The sequence below is a fragment of the Hemitrygon akajei genome, chromosome 28 (genome assembly GCF_048418815.1).
Source record: "Hemitrygon akajei chromosome 28, sHemAka1.3, whole genome shotgun sequence".
NCBI lineage: Eukaryota > Metazoa > Chordata > Chondrichthyes > Myliobatiformes > Dasyatidae > Hemitrygon > Hemitrygon akajei.
The window spans coordinates 32,290,387-32,312,982 of NC_133151.1; the positions used below are offsets into that span (position 1 = coordinate 32,290,387).

The window sequence follows — 22,596 nt, forward strand, 5'->3', positions numbered from 1 at the left end:
TTGGTAGAGAAGGTGTGTTGCAAATTTTATACAGAAAGGGAGAACGCATAAAGTCGTGGATGTAAATGAAATGTATGAGACACTTGTAGAAGTATTTGATTCAACAGGTAGCGACATTAAAGAGGTATATTATTATAACCATTGTGGAAAGCTTTCGATTGTTTTGTTGGAGAGTATATGTAGCTCTAGCTCACTAAGGGTTGTATGGTGTGGGGATTTTAATGCATAGAGTTCACTGTGGGGTTGTTCTCAGAATGATGGCCATGGTTTGATTGTAGAAGAGTTTTAGATATTCCACATCTTGTGTGTCTTACTGGTGGGAGAGTTATAAGATTTAATGTTCATAATAGTTCTGAAACTGCTGTAAATTTAATTTAGTATCAAACATTCAGGCTGCAGTGAGTGAGTGGTATGTCATGGGAGATGAAACATTGGGGAGTGATCATATTCCTCTATTTATAAGCCCAGGTTTAGATTTATATCGGGGACAAGAAGCCACTTTGAGGAGATGGAATTTTGGTAAAGCAAATTGGAGAAGTTTTAATGTTTTATGTGATGAACGGAAGATCTGTATGAATTGAATAGTGAGGATGATGTTGATTTCTGCAAAGAATTGTTGTCACATTATTCTTCAAATTTGCTGGAAGAGATTCATATTAAAAAGTGCATTAATAGGAGAAAAGCTGTATCATGGTGGACGGAGGAGTGTCCAGAGGCAATTATTGAGAGAAATGTGGCATTTCAGAAAGTTAAGAAGTATCACTGTCCGCGTGATCTTATTAAGTGTAACAGGTCACAGGCCGTGGTGAGGAAAGTAATGAAGGTTGTGAAAAAGATTTACTAGAGGTCATATTGTGCTAGAATTGGAAGGACTATTAAACTTGGAAGTGTTAGGGGAAGGATTAAGAAAATGGGGGTGAGGGATTCATAGGGTTCCAAGTATTGATTAAAGAAGGTGATACAATTGTGACTGAAATGGAGAGGGTTTAGTTACTGGATTGGTCATTTGCTGTCATTCATAATCAAAACAATGTAGGGCAAAGACGAGGAAATCTGCAGATGCTGGAAATTCAAACAACAACACCCAAAAAATGCTGGTAGAACACAGCAGGCCAGGCAGCATTGATCAGGAGAAGCGCTGTCGATGTTTTGGGCCGAGACCCTTCTTCAAACAATGTAGGGATAAGCTTTTAAGAGAGTACCCTGATGTGTTGGAAACCAGCTGTAGCAATGATAGTGATGTAGAGTTTTCTTTGTGTGAATTTAAGAAAGCTATTAATAGTACAGGTCAAACGGCTCCAGGAAAGGATGATACATGTTATTGCATGTTTAAACGTATGGCCACAGCTCTCTTGAGATAATATTACATTTTTGAATCATAATTGGCGTTCAGGCCATCTTCCCTCCTCATGGAAAATTGCAATTGTAATGTCTATTCTAATTCCTGGGAAACCCCTGTTGGATCCTTCTAGTTATAGACCAATATCACTGATGTCCCATTTGTGTAAACATATGGGATATATGGTATTAGAGTGGTTGAATTATATTTTGGAAAAGGGAGGTGACGTGCTGTTGTTAATATACTGGATTAGTTTGAGGGGACAAGTGCTGGTTCAACGCCACATGTTCCAATAGCAGTCAATGTTTTTATGCAGAAAACTCAGCATCTCCTTCAACACAGCAAGCTTCCACAAACAATATAATCAATGGAAATGTCAATCCATCGCCTGCTATACTGTCGCGATGAGGCCACACTCAGGTAAGAGGAACAATACCTGGTATTCTGTCTGGGCAGCCTCCAATCTGATGGCATGAACATCGATTTCTTGATCTTCTGGTCATTCCCTCCCTCCCTCATCATTCCCTCCCTCCCTTTTCCCTCTCGTTGCCTGCCCATCACCTCCCTCGGGTGTTCCTCTCCCCCCTTTTCTAACTTCCATGGCCATCTGTTCTCTCCTATCAGACTTCACCTTCTCCAGCCCTGTAGCTCTTTCACCAATCAACTTCCCAGCACTTTACTTCATCTCTCCCTCTCCCAGTTCCACCTATCACTTTGTGTTTCTCTCTCCGCTCCCCCACCCTTAAAATTTACTCCTCATTGTTTTTTCTCCAGTCCTGCTGAAGAATCTTGGCCCAAAATGTCAACTGTACTTTTATCCACAGATGCTGCCTGGCCTGCAGAGTTTCTCTAGCATTTTGTGTGTTCTCCTTGGATTTCAATAACTGCAGATTTTCTCCTCTTCATTACTCAATGTCAACAGGCATTCTGTATGACAATTGTCAAAGTCCCACTCACTTAGAAATGCAGATATGATACTCGAGGTTCAGCAGATGCTGAGAATAAACTGCAAAGTAACACACAAAGTACTGCAGGAACTCAGCAGGTTGGGCAGCATCTAAGCAGAGAAATAAACAGTCTAGATAGTATGAAGTGTTTTGGCCCATAATATTCACTATTTATTCCTCTCCATTTATTCCACTGAGTCCCTCCAGCATTTTGCAAGCATAAACCTCTTTTTTTCAGTCAATCAGTTTCCAGATGTTGCTGAACTTTCATTTGTAGCCTCAGCCTCCTGATCTGGTTCCCTGCTTCTACTCCCCATCAACCGAGCCTCCAGCACGTCTAGAGCTGCCAAGCCCTCATTGTGCTGACCTCACTTATTTTTGCTCCATCAAATATTTACCCACCATTGTACTCATACTTTAGAGGAGAGCGTTGCATTGCAACAGCCCAGCTGCGTGAGGCACGGCCCTTCAAAATCAGTGAAAATCAACCAAAACAGTGAATAAAGCAGGGCAGAGCCAATATTACCAGCGATATTGAGGAGCAGATAGGGAAACAGATCCTGGAAAGGTGTAATAATAACAGAGTTGTCATAATGGGAAATTTTAATTTGCCAAATATAGATTAGCATCTCCCTAGAGCAAGGGTTTTAGATGAGGTGGAGTTTGTTAGCTGTGTTCAGGAAGGCTTCTTGACACAATATGTAGTTAAGCCTACAAGAGGAGAGGCTGCACTTGATTTGGTATTGGGAAATGAACTCTCAGATCTCTCAGTAGGAGAGCATTTTGGAGATAGTGATTATAATGCTATCTCCTTTACAATATCATTGGAGAGATATAGGAGCAGACAAGTTAGAAAAGCATTTAATTGGAATAAGGGGAATTATGTGGCTATCAGGCAGGAAATTGGAAACAAATGTTCTCAAGGAAAAGTACGGAAGTGTGGCAAATGTTCAGGGAATACTTGAGTGAAGTTCTGCAATAGTTACGTTCCAATGAGACACGGAAGTTATGGTAGTGTGCAGGAACTCTGGTGTACAAAGGCTGCAATAAATCTGGTCAAGAAGAAAAGAAAACATTACAAAAGGTTCAGAGAGCTAGGTTGTCTTAGAGATCTAGAAGATTATAACGCTAACAGGAAGGAGCTTAAGAAGGAAATTAGAACCAGAAGGGGCCATGAGAAGGCCTTGGCGGGCAGGATTAAAGAAAAACCCAAGGCATTCTACAAGTATGTGAAGAGCAGGAGGATAAGACGTGAAATGGGAAAAGTGTGTATGGAACCGAAGGAAATAGCAGAGGTACTTAATGAATACTATAGTATTCACTATGGAAGAGGATCTTAGCGATTGTAGTGATGACTTGCAGCAGTCTGAAAAGCTTGAGCATGTAGACATTAAGAAAGAGGATGCACCGAGCTTTTGGAAAGCATCAAGTTGGATGAATCGCAGGGCCCAGACAAGATGTACCCCAGGCTACTGTGGGAGGTGTGGGAGGAGATTGTTCAGCCTCTGGATGATCTTTGCATCATCAATAGGGATGGGAGAGGGTCCAGATGACTGGAGTGTTGCGAATGTTGTTCACTTATTCAAGAAAGGGAGTAGACATAGACCAGGAAATTATACACCAGTGAGTCTTAACTCAGTGGTTGGTAAGTTGATAGAGAAGATAATGAGAGGCAGGATTTATGAACATTTGGAGAGGTATAATATGATGAGGAGTAGTCAGCATGGCTTTGTCAAGGGCAGGATGTGACTTATGAGTCTGATTGAATTTTTTGAGGATGTGACCAAGCGTATTGATGAAAGAAGAACAGTAGATATAGTGTATGTGGATTTCAGCAAGACATTTGATAAGGTACCCCATGCAAGGCTTATTGACAAAGTAAGGAGGCATGCGATCCAAGGGGAAATTGCTTTGTGGATCGAGAACTGACTTGCCCACAGAAAGCAAAGAGTGGTTGTAGATGGGTTGTGTTCTGCATGGAAGATGGTCACCAGTGCAGTCCCTCAGGGATCTGTTCTGGGACCCTTACTTTTTGAGATTTTTATAAATGACCTGGATGAAGAAGTGCAGGGATGGGTTAGTGAGTTTGCTGATAACACTAAGGTTGGAGGTGTTGTGGATGGTATGGGAGACTGTCTGAGGTTACAGCAGGACAATGATAGGATGCAAAACTAGGCTGAGAAGTGGCAGATGGAGCTCAATCCAGATAAGTGTGAAATGATTCATTTTGGTAGCTCAAATATGATGGCAGAATAAAGTATTAACGGTATGGCTCTTGGCAGTGTGTAAGATCAGAGGGATCTTGAAGTCTGAGTCCATAGGATGCTCAAAGCAGTTTTGCAGGTTGACTCAGTAGTTAAGAAGGCGTATGGTGTATTGGCCTTCATCAACAGTGGAATTGAATTTAGAAGCCGAGAGGTAATATTGCAGATAGAGAGGACCCTGGTCAGACCCCACTTGGAGTGCTCTGCTGTGCTTGGTCGCCTCACTACAGGAAGGATCTGGAAGCCATAGAAAGGGTGCAGAGGAGATTGAGAAAGATGTTTCCTGGTTTGGGGAGCATGTCTTATGAGGATAGGTTGAGTGAGCTCAGCCTTTTCTCCTAGGAGTGACAGAGGATGAGAGGTGACATGACAGAGGTGTATAAGATGTTCAAAGGCATTGATCATGTGGATAGTCAGAGGCTTTTTCCCAGGGCTGAAATGGTTGCCACAATAGGACACAGGTATAAGGTGCTGTGGAGTAGGTACAGAGGAGATGTCAAGGGTAAGTATTTTACTCAGAGATTGGTGAGTGTGTGGAATGTGCTGCTGGCAACGGTGGAGAAGGAAGATATGATAGGGTCTTTTAAGAGACTTTTGGATAGGTACATGGAACTTAGAAAAATAAAAGGCTGTGGGTAAGCCTAGTAATTTCTAGGGTAGGGACATATTCAGCACAACCTTGTGGGCCGAAGGGCCTGTATTATGCTGTAGGTTTTCTATGTTTCTATGTTCTAGAAAGATTTTAACCATACAAGACTTCATCCTTGGTCCAGAGCTGTGAGGAGTGAAGACTATTTGGGACAAAACCCTAGTGAATTCATCTTCTGCAGTTTCCAGAAAGTTATGGATTTAATTCAAAGTAAACCTCTTCAGTCACAGGCTGAGCAGTTGCAACCTGAATATTATAGGGTGAGTGAGAGATGAACAGCAGGGATGCAGTTGAAAGCTCTAGTGTAGAATAGGAACATGAGCAGGTACCAGATGGACTGAGTGGCCTCTCTACTGTACATTAGCTGTGTGACAGGCAGGAAGCACCTGAGACACAGGATTTGAAATAGAGCTGATTAATTTGTCACAGATCCACAATATTAATACCAGGGTATTTTAGGACTAACATCAGCAGAACGAACCCTCCAATACTCAGTGACCAGTGATCAGTCACAATATCTGCAGAATCTGACATTAACAGCCTCACATGAACTTCCAACTAGATTCAGCCACCATGATGGTTCAAATGTTCACATAGAGCTTATTTCAACTTCCTCCCTGATGTGAAGTTGCCAGTGTTTCAGCAGGTGGGATGACTGAGTAAATTTATTTGCTGACACAAGACCGAAGTGGGTCCTCTATGTATTATAAACTCACTGGAGCCTCACAAAGTGGGTGAACTGAATGAATCTCTTCCCATTCTCGGAACAGATGTGAAGCTATACTGAGAGACAGAGACAACTGAGCCAAGTCTATCTGCTCACCAGTGTGACCTGGCTGATGTTGTAAGAGCTCAGGTGGCTGAATGAATCCCGTCCCACACACAGAGCATGTGAATGGCCTCTCCCCCTGTGAACTGGCTGGTGTATCTGCAAGTTCAGTGGCCTGGTGAATCCCTTGCAAGATGAGAGGTGGTGAATGTCAGCTCAGCGGTATCAACTCTGTGGCCATTTATCAGGTCAGATCAAGGACATGTCCATGTATTGGGTTTCTCCTTGTTCAGACTGGTGTGCTGTCTTCTCAACCATCTCCTCCTTCACATTCAATGATTGGTAGCCTTCAAATGCTGGGGAACTGGCAAACACATCAGACCTGACACACTGTTGTGTTTGAGATTCTGAAACAGAAATTCTTTGCCTTTTCTATCCTGTAAAATGTTTGTAAAGAACACCAACAGATGAAAGACAATATTTCAGCTGAGATTATTTTAGTTTTTATGTTGACATCTGATGTCACACTGCAGTGAGGCTGAACACAATTTGGAGGATCAACACTTCTAACTGGGAATAGTTCAGGCATAAGGACACAACATCAGATTCTCTTTTTTCCTCTCTGCCCTTCATCAAACTGTGACTTGGCTCAGTTTGTCTCTCTCCATTAGTACAGCTTCACTTCCTGGGTATCTCCCACAGACCTACTAAGAACACATATTTGTTGGCATTTGACGGTAGTAAACTCAGAGTCAGCAATGCCATTGAACCTGAAGAGAATGTGATCGGGCTTTCTCGTTGCAGACTGACACTGCGGTATTTTTGTGGTGTGTATGCTACTGGTACCCAGTATGTTATTGTGAATTTTTACAAATAAAATAGCATGAGGCATTTTATGTTTAAGGACAACTATAACAACTCATTTATTGTCCTCCAAACACAGAAACAAAGCACGGTTTTTAAAAAATCACGTAATTACATAACTTCTGTCCAGCCTTTTAAAGAGAAACACAACTCAATGTTGGTGGTTGTTAATTCTGCACGTTTCCACCCATTACATTAATCTACACAGACACCCCAGTCCTCTCACTGCTCCCCCTCTGTGATCCTTATAGCAGTTTATTTCCTTTCAATGTCACTTGCAGGATGATATGGACGAACACATCAAGATCCCTCAGTGTATCAGTGCTCCTAAGGGTGTTGCCATTTACTGTGGAGTTTCCTCCAACATTGGACCAATAAAACTCCTCACACTTGTCCAGATTAAACTCTGTACCCATTTCACCATCCAGGTTTCCAACTGGTCTGCATCCAGTTCTGTCTGTATGTTCACCACCCACAACTGCACCAACATTCATGTTATCAGCAATCTGATCAGCCCGTGTGTATTTTAATCTGATCATACAGAGGCCCCATCATTGATCACTGTGGACACACTGGTTACATATCTACAGTCAAAATCATTCTCAATTCCATCAGCCCGAATGTTGCTACACAATACACCCCATTCAAACCCTCCCACACAGAGACTCGAGGAAAGTTACATATTTATCACAAGCCCAGAGTTGGATTCAATTGTCTGGTCTTGTTGCTCTGGATGCTCTGCTGCAATGTCCATTCAGAGTAGTTCAATGTAACCAGATACATCATCCCTGAGATGCCAATATACAGCATTGTGTCACAAACAAGAGAAAATCTGTAGATGCTGGAAATCCAAGCAACACAGACAAAATGCTGAAGGAACTCAGCAGGCCAGGCAGCATCTGTAGGACAAAAAGAAAAATACAGTCAATATTTCGGTCCAAAAACATTCGGCAAGACTGGAGACAAATAGACAAGGAGTAGAGTTCAAAGGTGGGGATAAGGGAGAGAGAAAACAAGGTGATCGGTGAATGCTGAAAGGGAGGAATGAAGAGCTGGGAAGTTGATTGGTGAAAGAGAGATAAGGCCATGGAAGAAAGAAAAGGGGGGAAGAGCACACGGGGGAGGTGATGGGTGGGCAAGGCGAGAGAAGAAAAAGGGGAGGGGAATTGGTGAGGGGGGGCATTACCAGACATTCAAGAATTTGATGTTCATGCTATCAGTTTGGAAGCTACCCAGACAGAAAATGTTGTTCTTCCAAGCTAAGCGTGGCCTCATCACATTGTATGATTTTATTTAAGAAGCAAACTTGATTTAATCAAAGAGTTCAACTGTAAGAATGAATCTGGAAGAATTTTATCCATTTACACTGCATGAGAGATTGGAAGATACAGTATGAGGTCCAACTCACTCACAGTCCCAGAGACTGACAGATACAGAATGAACACCACACACTCACACTGTACCAGATTCAGACGGGTAGAGACAATCTGTTGTTTAACAAACCTCCGCAACCCTCATCACCACCTCAGTAGCACCACTTTGACCACTTTACACTGCAATGGGCTCTTGTTGAAATTTTGTTGCCTCTTTATAATTCTGTAGAGTATGTTTTCATTGTGTGAATGTTGTGTCTCCAATACTGTGTGTCTCTGAATCTGCTGCAAGCCAGTTGCATATGACAATAAACGACTTTCACCCTCACTCAGAAATGGGTCTCTCATGATGACAAATGGACTTTCGATCTCCTGCTGCCATGTTTCATTACGTAAATGTTTCATATTATCAAGTGTGTGCTTTTCTCATTCCATCTGCTTTTCTAGCAGACACCATAGGTCGAATACTGCGCCTGTACTTTATGGCCCATTGTGTATTTTAGATATCCCTCCTGCCAATTAACCGGCAGCGGCAACTCACCAGATCAGCTCCAGTTCCCAGTCCACGGTGTTACCCAAAACGACAATGGGCAGTGGAAAGAGTTCTGATTGGTTGTGCTGTTCCTTCAGATAGCCAATCAAATGATTTGACTGCATGCATCGTTTCTTCAAATAGCCATTGGGAATCCTAAGCATTTCCATCCCTCATTAGCATACTGTTCAGGGGGCTGCCTATTTAGTTTGGGCTCCCGGCCAGTTCTGCTTATTTCTGGGTCTGAAACGGACGGACGAAATGCCTGAGGCAGCGAAATCCGCTCCGAAGAAGGGCGCCAAGAAAGCTTTACCCAAACCAGCGGGTAAGGCAGGGAAGAAACGCAAGAGGCTGAGGAAGGAGAGTTACTCCATCTACATCTACAAAGTGATGAAGCAGGTTCACCCCGACACCGGCATCTCCTCCAAGGCCATGAGCATCATGAACTCCTTCGTCAACGATATCTTCGAGCGAATCGGGGGCGAGGCTTCCCGCTTGGCCCAATACAACAAGCGGTCAACCATCACTTCCCGGGAGATCCAGACCGCCGTGCGTCTGCTGCTGCCCGGGGAACTGGCCAAACACGCCGTGTCAGAAGGAACAAAGGCGGTGACCAAGTACACCAGCTCCAAGTAAAGCTCCGCAGTGAGATGATCGAAAACACAACGGCTCTTTTAAGAGCCACTCACAATTTCAGCGAGAGAGTTGTACTGACATTTAGACAATAAGTTGCACATAATTTTATGTCTGGTGACTTAAAAGAACTAAAGTGCAGTTGGAATATCCGGTTCCTTCTCGCCGTATAATCCCGGTGCTTTATATTCCTCCCACTGCTCTGACACGGGATTGGAACATCCCCATCCCCATCAGTCCGTCCCTGCCGGTATCCATGTCGAGCGGAGGATTGCTGCCGTTGCTCTTTTAGCTGTGGGTTCAGGAATTTATTAGTTACAGTTGGGTAACTTCTAGGAATCTCATTTCAATGCGAGGCCTGAAGGAGTTAATGGTTCTTTCATAGAACAACTTTTTTAAATTGCAGACTAGAGGCTGGCTACAGTTTGAGGAGCCGTTTGTCCATAATCTGATAACGTTTACACAATGACCGACCGCGGGCAGAAGCTGAGGGTCAGTTTTATTCGGTTCCGTTACAGGTTGAAAGAAATTAGAAAATCGAGTTCCCAGACATTTCAATATCAATCACACTTGCAATAAATGCGCTCGGATTGAGTAACGGGGAAATGTGAACACTCAGTCGTCAAACAGATCTGCAATTATGTGATTTCTGATTAAATGTGAACAATAGATTTATTTTTTGGCGGGCATTTTTCGAAATTTCAGTGCACTTTGGGGAGGAGACGGTTACACTCCGCGCTTCTGCTTTTACGGACTGCTGATTGGTGATTAAGACTTTCGATTGAGACGTTTCTCTTCACCAATGAGAATAAGCAGGATCACACCAATCACAAACATAGGATTGCATTCTCAAGGAAGGTATAAAAAGGGCGAATTCGGGCGGGGTGAAAGTTCCTTTATTTCGGTTTGAACAGTTGCTGTGACTGGAAATGTCTGGACGTGGAAAAAGCGGCTCTGGCAAAGCTCGGTCCAAGGCCAAATCTCGCTCTTCTCGGGCTGGACTGCAGTTCCCGGTTGGCCGGGTTCATAGGCTCTTGAGAAAGGGCAACTATGCTGAGCGGGTGGGTGCCGGAGCCCCGGTCTATCTGGCTGCTGTGCTCGAGTATCTGACGGCCGAAATCCTCGAATTGGCCGGTAACGCGGCCCGGGACAATAAGAAGACCCGCATCATCCCCCGACACCTGCAGCTGGCCGTCCGCAACGACGAGGAGCTGAACAAGCTGCTGGGAGGGGTGACTATCGCTCAGGGCGGTGTGTTACCCAACATCCAGGCCGTACTGTTGCACAAGAAAACCGGTGCTGCCAGTAAGTAAACTGACAAGACACTGAACCCAGTGACCCAAAGGCTCTTTTCAGAGCCACTCACAATGTCCCGCTATCCAGTAAGAGCGCGGAGGAAAGGTCTCAGTTTCAGTCCCTTACTGTAGGTTACAATGAAATTCCTTACTGGTGTGCGGCAGTCAGTAGTCGGAGCGCTGCCTGACATGGAGCTGAGTCCTGCACTGACTGTTGTACTGTCCCGTCAGATGTCAAGTATATTAACCAGGCCTATGATTGGCTTCTATCCGCCCGCCATTCCAGAGCAGTTACGCCGGATTGGGGGTAATGGGTGAACGATGAGCTTTACAGGCGATCGGAAGTCATTATCTCTACTTTCCATTACTTACACGCCAATTTCGAACTAATTGAGATTTTTTTTTTGAGGAACGAGAGTGAAATTAAATGTCCTGTATTACTTTCCAAAACAAGCTGAATCGTAATGTCAAGATCCAAGGTAAACCCAACTTTGCGGGAGAACTGCAGCGAGAGGGTAGGGGTCAGATTTACCCTGACACTACATAATGAAAACAAGTGTAGTTCATCAACATCTGTGAGACAATCTCCTCATCCCGAGAATTACGATAACTTTGAGCTTCAGCAAAAACATTAATTAAATAAATATTAAATCTTCACCTGATCCTGCTCCAGGTAACTGCTCCCTCTGTGAGGCGGTGGGTGGCTCTTAGAAGAGCCTTTGTTTTGTGCTCGGGAGGAAGTGGGAGTTTTTCAGCCGCCGAAGCCATAGAGAGTGCGGCCCTGGCGTTTCAGAGCGTACACCACATCCATGGCAGTGACCGTCTTGCGCTTGGCGTGTTCAGTGTAGGTGACCGCATCCCGGATCACATTCTCCAGGAAAACCTTCAGCACCCCGCGGGTCTCCTCGTAGATCAGACCCGAGATCCGCTTGACGCCGCCACGGCGAGCCAGACGGCGGATGGCCGGTTTGGTGATGCCCTGGATGTTATCACGGAGCACTTTACGGTGCCGCTTGGCTCCGCCTTTGCCCAGTCCTTTGCCTCCTTTCCCTCTGCCGGACATGATGCTGCTTCACTCAGGTCGCTGCTCAGTGACAAACCAACTGCTGCTGTCTCCTTTTATACACAACGCCCCGACCTGCCCGAGAAACGCGCAGAGAGACAAAGGCGGGGAGGGGAGGAGACAGAGTCAGAGTAACGGACAGCGCCAAGAGCGGCCTCTCATCGTCCAGCTCCGCCTTCACTTTACTGCACCCGCCAGTTTCCAACAGAACAGAACCACAACGCTCGGATAAACTTTCAGAAGCACACCTTCAATATTGAATGTCAGTTTGTAACGTTAACACATAACACGCTTTAGAACTGACACATAATCTCTTCAAATTCCTGTTCAATTTCCCAAAAATTAAATGATGATATTCTGAAACAGAACAATTGTGAGGACGGGAACGCTGACTTTCCAGTAAAAAAAACAGAGACACTGCGCCGGCGGTCAGAGAAACAGAGTTAACGTATCAGACCGAAGACCCTTCATCAGATACCCCCGGTCGCATTCCTCATTCGATCTGCCCGGCCATGTTCTCTCTGAATATTTAGAAAATGTTCTGTATTACATATTTTAAATGTACAAGTTCACACCCTCCCTCCCCCACAATCTCCCAGCTGCCAGAACTGTGTCCGATCACGTCACCTGTATCTACCCCTTTGCAGAATCCTCACTGCTCTTCACCACTTCTGAAAGTTTGCAATGACTCCTGTTTTGTTACAGTTTAAAACGTTTTGCTGGGAAGGTTGATGAACTACCAGGTCTGGGGATTTCTGGTTCCTACTTTTGCTTCAGTGTACAGAATCTGCAGGTTTTTGTATCTATTATTTATTTTGTATTTACTTATTTTTCCTCCTATTTGGAGCAAAGGAGTAACTCATAGAAACATAGAAAACCTACAGCACAATACAGGCCCTTCGGCCCTTAAAGCTGTGCCGAACATGTCCCTTCCTTAGAACTACCTAGCCCAGGAGTGTCAAACTCATTTAAGGTCACGGTCCGGATTGGGCAAAATGCGATCTCATGCCGACCGGATCAGTTGTGCGCGCATGCGTGATCCCGATTTTCCCGAAAATCCCGTTGCCTTCGATTTTCCAGTCTGCTCTCAGGTGTCTCAGTCTCTGCTGTAACTACAAAGTGTTTCACCTTACGAATTTCGTTTCTGATGAAGAAGATTGGCTAGTACGCATTATTTTTATGATTGGTATTAACTTGCAGTCGTAGGCTGCAAGAAAGTTGTGATGAGAGAGAGTAAAAACGATGCTATTTTGGCTAAGATTGTTTTGGAAGACACATTTTCCATTAATAAACCATTTGAAATCGAACATTAACAGACACAAATGTAGACCTAACGAAGCAAATTGTAAATGTAGGCTACACAACTGCACCTATTTTTTTTTAGCCTGCTTCCAGCAATCATACTCAGACAATGAACACAGTTAGCCTCTATTTTTTTATTGAAGTGATCATATTTACAATAATAGCATAATCAGAAAATGAATGAATCAGAATATTACGACACTCAATATTTCATAATGCATTCTGCTTACATGTCGCAGCGCATGGAACAGTGTCACTCATGTTACACCTGCTGCTTCCAGACACCTGACATCTCTTTGCTTTTACCAGCCTGTCAACATCTGGGACCAGTTTCTGGGCAGTTGTGATTTTGATAATGTTGTTTAGATGTCTGGGTGTCAGCTGCGAGTGCAGTTTGGATTTGTTAATATTCATTATGGAGAATGCCTGCTCACAGAGATATTTTTTCCCGAACATGCAAAGGATCTTTGAGGCAAAATCTGTCATCTTGGGGTACATCGGTCCCAGGTATTGATAGAATGAGTCCAGACCCACAGTCTCAGATTTATATTTCAAAGCCGAGTTGTAGGCCGTATCTTGCGTAATTATGAGTCTGAGTACAGAGAGGAAATTAAGAACCTGGTGGCATGGTGTGAAGACAATAACCTATCCCTCAACGTCAGCAAGATGAAGGAATTGGTTGTTGACTTCAGAAGGCGTAGCGAACTGCACGGCCCCATCTACACCAGTGGTGCGCAGGTGGAACAGGTCAAAAGCTTTAAGTTCCTCGGGGTGAATATCACAAATGACCTTACTTGGTCTAACCAAGTAGAGTCCACTGCCAAGGCGGCTAACCAGCACATTTACTTGCTGAAGAAATTTGGCCTGTCCCCTAAAACCCTCCCTAATTTTTATAGGTGCACCGTAGAAAGCGTTCTTCTAGGGTGCATCACAACCTGGTATGGAAGTTGTCCTGTCCCGGACTGGAAGAAGCTGCAGAAGATCATGAACACAGTCCAGCACATCACACAAACCAATGTTCCTTCCTTGGACTCACTTTACACCACACACTGTCGGAGAAGTGCTGGCAGGATAATCAAGGACACGACCCACCCAGCCAACACACTTATTGTCCCTCTTCCCTCCGGGAGAAGGTTCAGGAGCATGAAGATTTATATGGCCAGATTTGGGAACAGCTTCCTTCCAACTGTGATAAGACTGCTGAACAGATCCTGACCCAGATCTGGGCCGTACCTTCAAAATATCCAGACCTGACTTGCACTACCTTACTTTCCCTTTTCTATTTTCTATTTATGATTTATAATTTAAATTTTTATTATAATTAATTGAATTTGTACTTCAGGGAGCGCAAAGCGCAGAATCAAATATCGCTGTGATGATTGTACACTCTAGTATCAATTGTTTGGTGACAATAAAGTAAAGTTCCACTGAATTTCAATTAGTTCCATTTGGCGAGCAAAATTGTGAGAATTCCTTCTCGAGCTGAGTGAAGACTTGGAATCGATTCTGAAACTCACTTTTCAGCCATGATATTTTGTCCTTGTATCTGTCCATGTTGGCATTATTTCCATGAGCGACACGCACAGACTGCAAAGAGGGGAAATGAGCTGGTTTGCTCCGGGATAGTTGCATCTCCCACAGGCCTAATTTAATTTGAAAGGCACAAATGCTGTTTTAATATTCCGTAACAAGATTGTTGCAGCCTTGCATGTTAACATTAAGCACATTTAAGTGCTCTGTTATATCCATCAAACATGAAAGATTATGAAGCCAGTCTGGGTCATCCATCTCTGCCTGGCTTCTCTTTTTCGTTCATGAATAGTCCAACTTCCGCACGTAATTGCAAAAGAAACGTTTGAGCGGAACCCCTCTGCTCAACCAGCGGACTTCAGTGTGGTAGGGTAGGCCGTGTCCCATATTACTTTCAGAGAAAAGAGTGTCAAATTGCAGATTGTTGAGTCCCTTGGCTCTAATAAAATTAACCGTTTTGATTACTACATCCATGACATTGTCTATATTCAGGTTCCTGCTACATAACGCCTCTTGGTGTATAATACAATGAAACTTCCAGATTTCCTGCTCTGGATTCTCTGTCTGAACTTTCTCTCTGAGTTTCGCAACAACACCTGACTTTTTCCTGACGATGGACCGCCAACTGTTGCCACGCTGACAGTGTGACTCCTCTCAACCCCCAGTCTGTCCAAGGCCTCGACAAGGCTGGAGAAAACGTCGTTCGCCGTTGCGGTGTATGTCATGGGCACCATCTCCACAAACTCCTTGGTGACGGTCAAAGATGCATCAACACCATGAATAAAGACTCCCAATTGAGCTACATCAGTCACGTCAGTGCTCTCATCAATTGCAATAGAGAAGGCAATAAATGACTTCACTTTGTCTTTTAGTTGATTGTTGAAAACCCCTGCAAGGGCCACGAATATCTCTGCCACCGTATTTCTTGACAAGCTGATATTACCAAAAACCTGTCTCTTCTCAGGGCACACCAGCTCAGCCGCCGTCAGTATGCATGCTCTGATGAATTCCCCCTCGGAGTATGGCTTCGACACAGCAGCTGTTTTGTTGGCAATAATATAGCTGGCCTTCACAGCACCAGCATGAGTCTCTGGACTTTGGGTGAACTCTGATTGCTGTTTTTTTCAGAGCTGCTTCCAGGATCGTGCACGTTTTGCGTTCTGAGTCGTCCTGTGTACTTGTCATATTTTTCTCCATGTGACGTCTCATAGTGTCATTTGATATTGTACTCTTTTGTCACGGCCACTTGTTGCGAGCATATCAGACACACAGGTTTGCTGTTGACTTCACAGAAGGAAAAACGGTCTTTCCAATTATCGTTGATTATCCGACCTTCGATGTCAACTTTTCTTTACTTGGAAAGCATTTTGAACCACAGCAGCAAACAGTCTCAGCCTTGCTACAGATGTTGCTGACCCGCATACTCTGTGTGTTTATACTGTGTCTGACGATGTACGTGGGGCCCTAATGGTCTTTAGTGTGGGGTGGTAGGTGCTTATGCACAGCGGTTGGTAAACTGCCGCCTGTTGTACGGCTGCCGTACTGGTGCATAATAAGTGGTCGTGAATATACTTTATTCCCCCAAATCATCCGGCGGGCCTGACTGGACCCCTTCGTGGGCCATATGCAGCCCATGGGGCGGTAGCTTGACACCCCTGACCTAGCCTTTACACCTAGCCCTCTATTTTTCTAAGCGCCATGTAGCCATCCAGGTGTCTCTTAAAAGACCCTATTGTTTCCGCCTCCACCACCATCACCGGTAGCCAATTCCACGCACTCACTACTCTTTGTGTAAAGAAAAAAATTACCCCTGACATCTACTCTGTACCTACTTCCAAGCAACTTAAAACTATGCCCTCTCATGTTAGCCATTTCAGCCCTGGGGAAAAGCCTCTGACTATCCACAGGATCAGTGCCTGTCATTATCGTGTACACATATGTGGTCATCCCTGCAGACACAGACTAGTTCATTGGTCCGAAACTCCCTCACCCAGGTCTGCAGAGAAAGTTTAGTGATGTGGTTCAAATGGGCCTCAGTCAGGCCATTGGTTGAGCTGGATCCAGAATTGGCTTTGCAATAGGAGACAGAGTGATGGCAGAGGGTGGCTTTGTGATCCGATGCTGGTGACTAGTGTTGTTCCACTATGGGTCTCAGGTCAGGCTGGAGGTGAGGCTTCACCCAGCGGCAGGGTGGTAGGTTCAAGGTGGGGTCCGTCTTGCAGAGGTTTTGAAGAATGGAGTATATGTAATGGGCTTCGCCTGTGGTTTGCAGGTTGACAGGGAGAGATGGAGAACGCAGAGACTGAATCGGAGAACCTATTTACCCGAAGGCTCATTTCAGAGCCGCTCAGAATGTCTGTGGAAGGGCTGAGCAGCCGGTGATTTCTGTCCGTTCGATATATCGCGTCTGTCACAGTCACAAAATGCTTTTTTTTCCGCAAAGTAAACCGATATGTTTTCACAAACACCGGTTCGCTTCAGTCCCGACTCATTTTCCCCTCTCTGTGGGCTGAAAGGAGCTTCCTCCCCTTGCGGATAGGCACCCCCGGAGGGAGAATTTAATCTCCGGTCACTGAACGACTCCGGAGTTCATGACGTGAAGCCGCGTTGCGGGTTGACCCTGGACTGTTCCGGTGTGCAGCAGGCGGCAGCATCGCCTGTTCGTTAATCCATGAGCAATTCCCATCGCCTCACAGAACAATAATATTTGCTGCTTTACATTTACCTACAAAGGTACATTTACCGACAGTATTTACTGAAAATCTCGTCCATCTGGTTCTCTGAATATAAACGAACATTTTGTGAAAGAAACTGTCAGTTTGGTCAGATCTCCCGCGAGGCTCCCTCTGTGGGCGGTGGGTCGCTCTGAGAGACTTTGGTTTGTGCCAGGGAGAAAAGGGAGGGGGTGGGTGGATCGAGTTCTTCAGCACCGCAGTACCAGTCACTTCTCTACAGATTCCTGCGTCTAAGACTTCCCTGAATACCCCTGTGCTCTCTGCCTCTGCCACCATCCCTGACAGTGCATTCCAAGTCCCCATTACTGCTTTCTTCACTTTCTTCCTCCGATCTTAAATACATGCTTTCTAGTAGAAGACATTTGTAACTTTCTATAAAATCTCTCCTGAGCTGACGCCACTCCAGAGGCAAAATCTCCAGCATGTCGAGCCTCTCCTCTCCTCACTCCTCCTCCAGACATCCTGGTTAACAGCTTCTGCCCCTGCTCCACAACCTCCACATGCTTTCTATAATGCGGTGACCAGAACTGAACACTACTCTCAATGTGGCCTAACCAGCATTTTATAAACTGTAACATAATGTCCTGGTGCTTGAACTCAATGCCGTGCCTGATGAAGGCAAACATGTTATACACCGGCTTTACCACCCTGTCAACCTGTGATCCCAGTTTTAGGGAACCAACCTGCCTGGACCCAACATTCTTCTGTATATCAATACTGTTAATGTTCCTGCCATTAACTGTCTACCCAACCTTTATGTTGGATCTCCCAATATCCAGCCAGATTCAACTCCATCTGCTACTTCTCTGCCCATATCAGCAACCGATCGATATCCTGCTGTTTCCTTTGGAACTCTTCTGTGCAATGCACAGAAGCACAAATTTTTATGTCATCTGCAAATGTACTCACACACACTACCGCATTTTTATCCACATCATTTATATCATGAACAACTGATGTCCTAATATAGACCTCTGTGCATCACTGCTCATCACAGTCCTGCACCCCGAACAGGACCCATGCACCACTCCCCTTTCACTTCCATGGGGAAGTCAAACAGCCACATCACCTACATTCTTTGTTGAGCTACCATGTGGGATATTGTCAAACACATCACCTTGTTTGATTTCCATTTCCTAAGCCTTATATATGCTTCTTCCTGCTCCTTGACTAACTTCCTCTCTCATCATCCAAGGTTCCTGTACCTTGCCATCGTGAACCCACTGGAATAAACTGGCCCTGAAACACTGTGCAGCTGGTCTTTAAACAAAATCCATACCAGATGTGAATTTACCTGAAAATCCATCGTAATAGTATTGCTGTACGTGGCATCCAACTTAGCTTCAATCTCTCCATTCAGTGAATGGAGTTCTGGTTCCCTCTTGTAAATGTCACCTCCGGACCAAAAGAGGTTCCAGTGATCCAGAATCCTGAAATACTGCCCCTGCACCAGCTCCTCAGCCAAAACGGAATGGGTGGGTGGATCGAGTTCTTCAGCACTGAACTACTAGTCACTTATCCAGTCAGATTTCCCAAATGGAGGTGCAATGAGAACTTCTAAATACTGATTGAGAAAACTTTCCTGGACAACATAAATTCTGCTCCACCAAACCCTTGGCTCTCCAGCCGTCCCAGTCAACATGATGGAGGATGAAATGTCCCTCTATTACAACTGTACAATGTACTGTGTATGTTAATCAAAATGCCTTCTTTGTTTTGTTAAGAGTAGGAATGCTTCTTTGTTATGGTAAGTGTTTTCTCTCGCAGTTGTTTAGCTTTAGAATTGCTGATAACAGGGATTGTGAGTTTGATATTGTGTGTGGGACGCTGCATTAACTTCATTCCCACAGCACCTGCGTATACGGGAAGCGGGGTTGGAGAGTGGCTGGACTTTTTTCCCCCTAGACATATACCTATTCCCCCTAGACATATACCTATATAAAACACTATTGACTGCTCTTATTCTTGCTGACTGTTTGAAGTCTTATAATACAATCCCATCAAAGCATCCATTCCTTATTTCAATAGTATTGGTATAATCCCCAAGAATGTCTTCTCCAGGTAAATATCTTCTAAACGTTTTCTCAGTGGTGGAGTTGGATATGATAGGGTATTTTACTCCTGGATAGGGACGTGGAGCTTAGAAACATAGAGGGCTATGGGTAACCCTAGGTAATTTCTAAAGTAAGTGCATGATCGGCATTGCATTGTGGGCCGAAGGGCCTGTATTGTGCTGTTGGTTTTCCATGTTTCTAAGTACCACTGAGATGTTCTTCCTGACCAAACACATCTCTCCCTTCTCTCTTCCCTCCATCCATCATACCTGTAGAATTTCTCCTGTTAAAAATGAGTTGCTGGTCCTGCCCCTCCCACAACCATTTTTCTGTTGGGGATATAATACCCCAGTCTCTTGCATGGATCCATGCCCAGAGGACATTCGCTGTTCATAGAACATAGGATAGTACAGGAGTGGCCCTTTGGATCCTCTCTACATATTCCTGTGTCTGTCTAAGATTTCCCTAAATACCCCTGTGCTCTCTGCCTCTGCCAGCACTCCTGACAGTGCATTCCAAGTCTCCATCACTTTCTTTCCTTCACTTTCTTCCTCTGACCTTTGTTACGAACCCCGTAACAGGGTCACTTACCAACAAAGATAGAGAGGTCGGTTGAAGTCTGATGGTACTATTTTTAACAGTATTTATTAGTAAACATACACAAAAATAATATCAATGCAAACATACAGATAATATATGTCGTCAATACTAAATCTAAAAGTGCGGGTATAATAATAATCAATAAGAAATAAGCTCTATCATTGTCTAGGGGATAATGTATTGTCCAATGGAAATATAAAAGTCACTCAGTTCATTCAGGCTGCAGCCTTTGGTTGGAGTCAAGAGAGATTTTTAGAAACTTGCCAGGTTTTCCTTTTTATGATTTCGATCCTTCGAGAGTTCCGTTGGTGTAGCCGGTCCTTTAGCTAAAGCCGTTCTTCCGTGGTAAGGCCCCAATCCCAGGCAAAGGGAAAGGACGCACGCGAGCCCCCCACCGGCTGTCGCTATTAAACGCTGTCATGGGATTTCTAGCGTTTCTCCTGGTGCGTCGAAAGGGTTTGTTCCCCAGACCCTCCTTTATCCTTACTCACGGGGTCTCAGTTGTCAATCAGGTTGGGATGATGCAATCCCTCAACCAGCCCACTCTGGTCATCTCCTGAGGGGCTTCAATGAATTGTACAGTCCTCAACACACAATTCCATCTCCAAGAGACAATGGCCGTTATCTGTGGCGGAGGATAGGACACATTCCAAGCCTTGTGTATTCTGGACATCTCTCTCTCTCATTTCCTGGGTCCCAGAGCCGAATTAATAGCGATCTTGCAATTCTCAAAAAGGAGGGGGCTACTTTGTACTCTTCGGCCCCTCAGAGTTGTGGCACATTCGTAACACCCCCTTCCTGCAAAGCCTTTTTACCATCGGTAAAAATGGATTAATACAGTCTTACAGGATTTTAGAACCTAACACAATACAAAAGTTTTTTTTACTACAGAGTAATACAGTTATACATTCAATTCAACATCTAAACAGTTAACGATTACATTGTCACTTCCTTTAATATCTTAACATCTTGTACCTTAATAAAGTCTTGTAGCATCAGACTCCAATTTAATAACTACCTATTTTTATTCCTTTTCTTCAACAAACAAAAACTAAAGAGTTGTGATCTTAGCTTACATGTGTACTACAAAAGTTCATGCAAATATTAATCTTTATGTTACTTTCAAACTTAACAGTCAATCTTCCATCGGGGTTGTCTGTATTATTCACATGCTTTGTCGAAATCCCTTAAAACCGGATCAGGTTATTTAAAATGGCATCCCGTCAACCCTCGCCTTTTCCCAGTTAACTCCCAAGTGGTGAGCTTGTGCATCGTGGTGAAATAGGCTTTCGCCCGCTCCTTTCATAGGAGTTATTTTATCAACAATGTGTTCCAAACTTATGTAACGGGTTTTTTTTCTTTTTCTTTGTTACTGTGTATGTAATCAAAATGGCGTCTTTGTTTTGTTAAAAGTAGGAATGCTAGCGTCTTTGTTATGATAAGTGCTGGAAGCTTGTTTGGGACTGTAAACTGATTGTTGGCGGGATTTTGGGGAGTCGGGGCGATGGAGTGAGAGAGAGAGGACGGGATGCTGGAAGCTGGGCGACGGTCCCCGGCCCAAGGTTTTCGGTGATGAGAGGAGACGGAGACAGAGGAGTGTGGAGCGTCTGGTCGACCACCATGGGGGTCCCAGGAGGCGGGTCAAGGAAGTCAGAGGGGATCGAATGGTGGCCATGAGACTTCAGTAATTGAGCTCCAACGATTGTGCACGAAGTGGTTTGGACTTTGATAAGTTTGGCGCCTTTTCTTTTTTTTCTTCTTCATATATACTGTATCGTTAGTAATCGCTTAGTTATAGTAATCTTTATAAATTGTACTCATTTAATCGCATAAGGTGTACTGTCTGTTTTTTTGGGCGAGGCGGGGACATCACACAGCATCCACACCAGCTGATTACCCAGTTTGGCGGGGCCGAAAGCTGCTCCCCCTAGACTAGAACGAGTTTGAGCGATACCTGAGGCGACCCAGGGGTTACACTTAGACCATTTTTGGAATCTCCACACAATTCTTTAAATTTAAGCAAGTTGCTAGTTTTCTCTTCAGGACCCTTCATGCTATTAGTTCTCAATTTAAGATCAGAAAGCGATCCCTCTTTGTTCAAACAGCATTTCGAATTCTGCTTTTTCACACCACACTCTTGAATAACAATAGCGTGTGGGGCACCTTTACATTCCAACTTAACCTGTAATTGATTCGCAGGCACCGTGTTACCAAGCCATTGTCTCTGTAGCCAGGTTGCTGCTTCTGACATCAATCCAGACTTTAAATTTTCTTCATTCAATGTTGGAACTATACTTTTCCCTTTTCCTTCAATAATAAGATTCACATCACCACCTTTTATCTCCTCACTAACTTTTAACACACCTTCAAGCACAAACAACTGGGAATTCTCACTTCCCACTATTACCAAGGTTAACCCTTTCTTCACTGAACCAAGTCCATCTGACCCACAAGGACTGCATTCCTTTTCAACTGAATCAAATACCTCAGACTTTTTCTGACCTCCATTACTAGGTTAAGTACCACGTGCATCCACATCTTGAACACACCCAAATGGGACATTTGCCTCTTCCAGGCTTTCAATATCCGTACCCTTTTCAAATTCTAAATTTCCCTGATCCTCCCAGTTACTCTCTGGACAATTACC

General features: G+C 44.3%; 2 protein-coding genes and 1 pseudogene across 2 annotated transcripts; all 3 read left to right on the forward strand.

The window, feature by feature from the left end:
• LOC140717854 (uncharacterized) overlaps positions 1–22,596 on the forward strand; it is a 966,201-nt pseudogene that overhangs the window by 864,748 nt on the left and 78,857 nt on the right.
• Positions 8,999–9,373, forward strand: LOC140717803 (histone H2B 1/2-like). The gene has a single exon (XM_073031526.1). It carries the CDS (start codon positions 8,999–9,001, stop codon positions 9,371–9,373), a length of 375 nt encoding a protein of 124 aa, XP_072887627.1.
• Positions 10,115–10,948, forward strand: LOC140717798 (histone H2AX-like). Its single transcript, XM_073031522.1, has one exon. It carries the CDS (start codon positions 10,300–10,302, stop codon positions 10,681–10,683), a length of 384 nt encoding a protein of 127 aa, XP_072887623.1. The 5' UTR covers positions 10,115–10,299; the 3' UTR covers positions 10,684–10,948.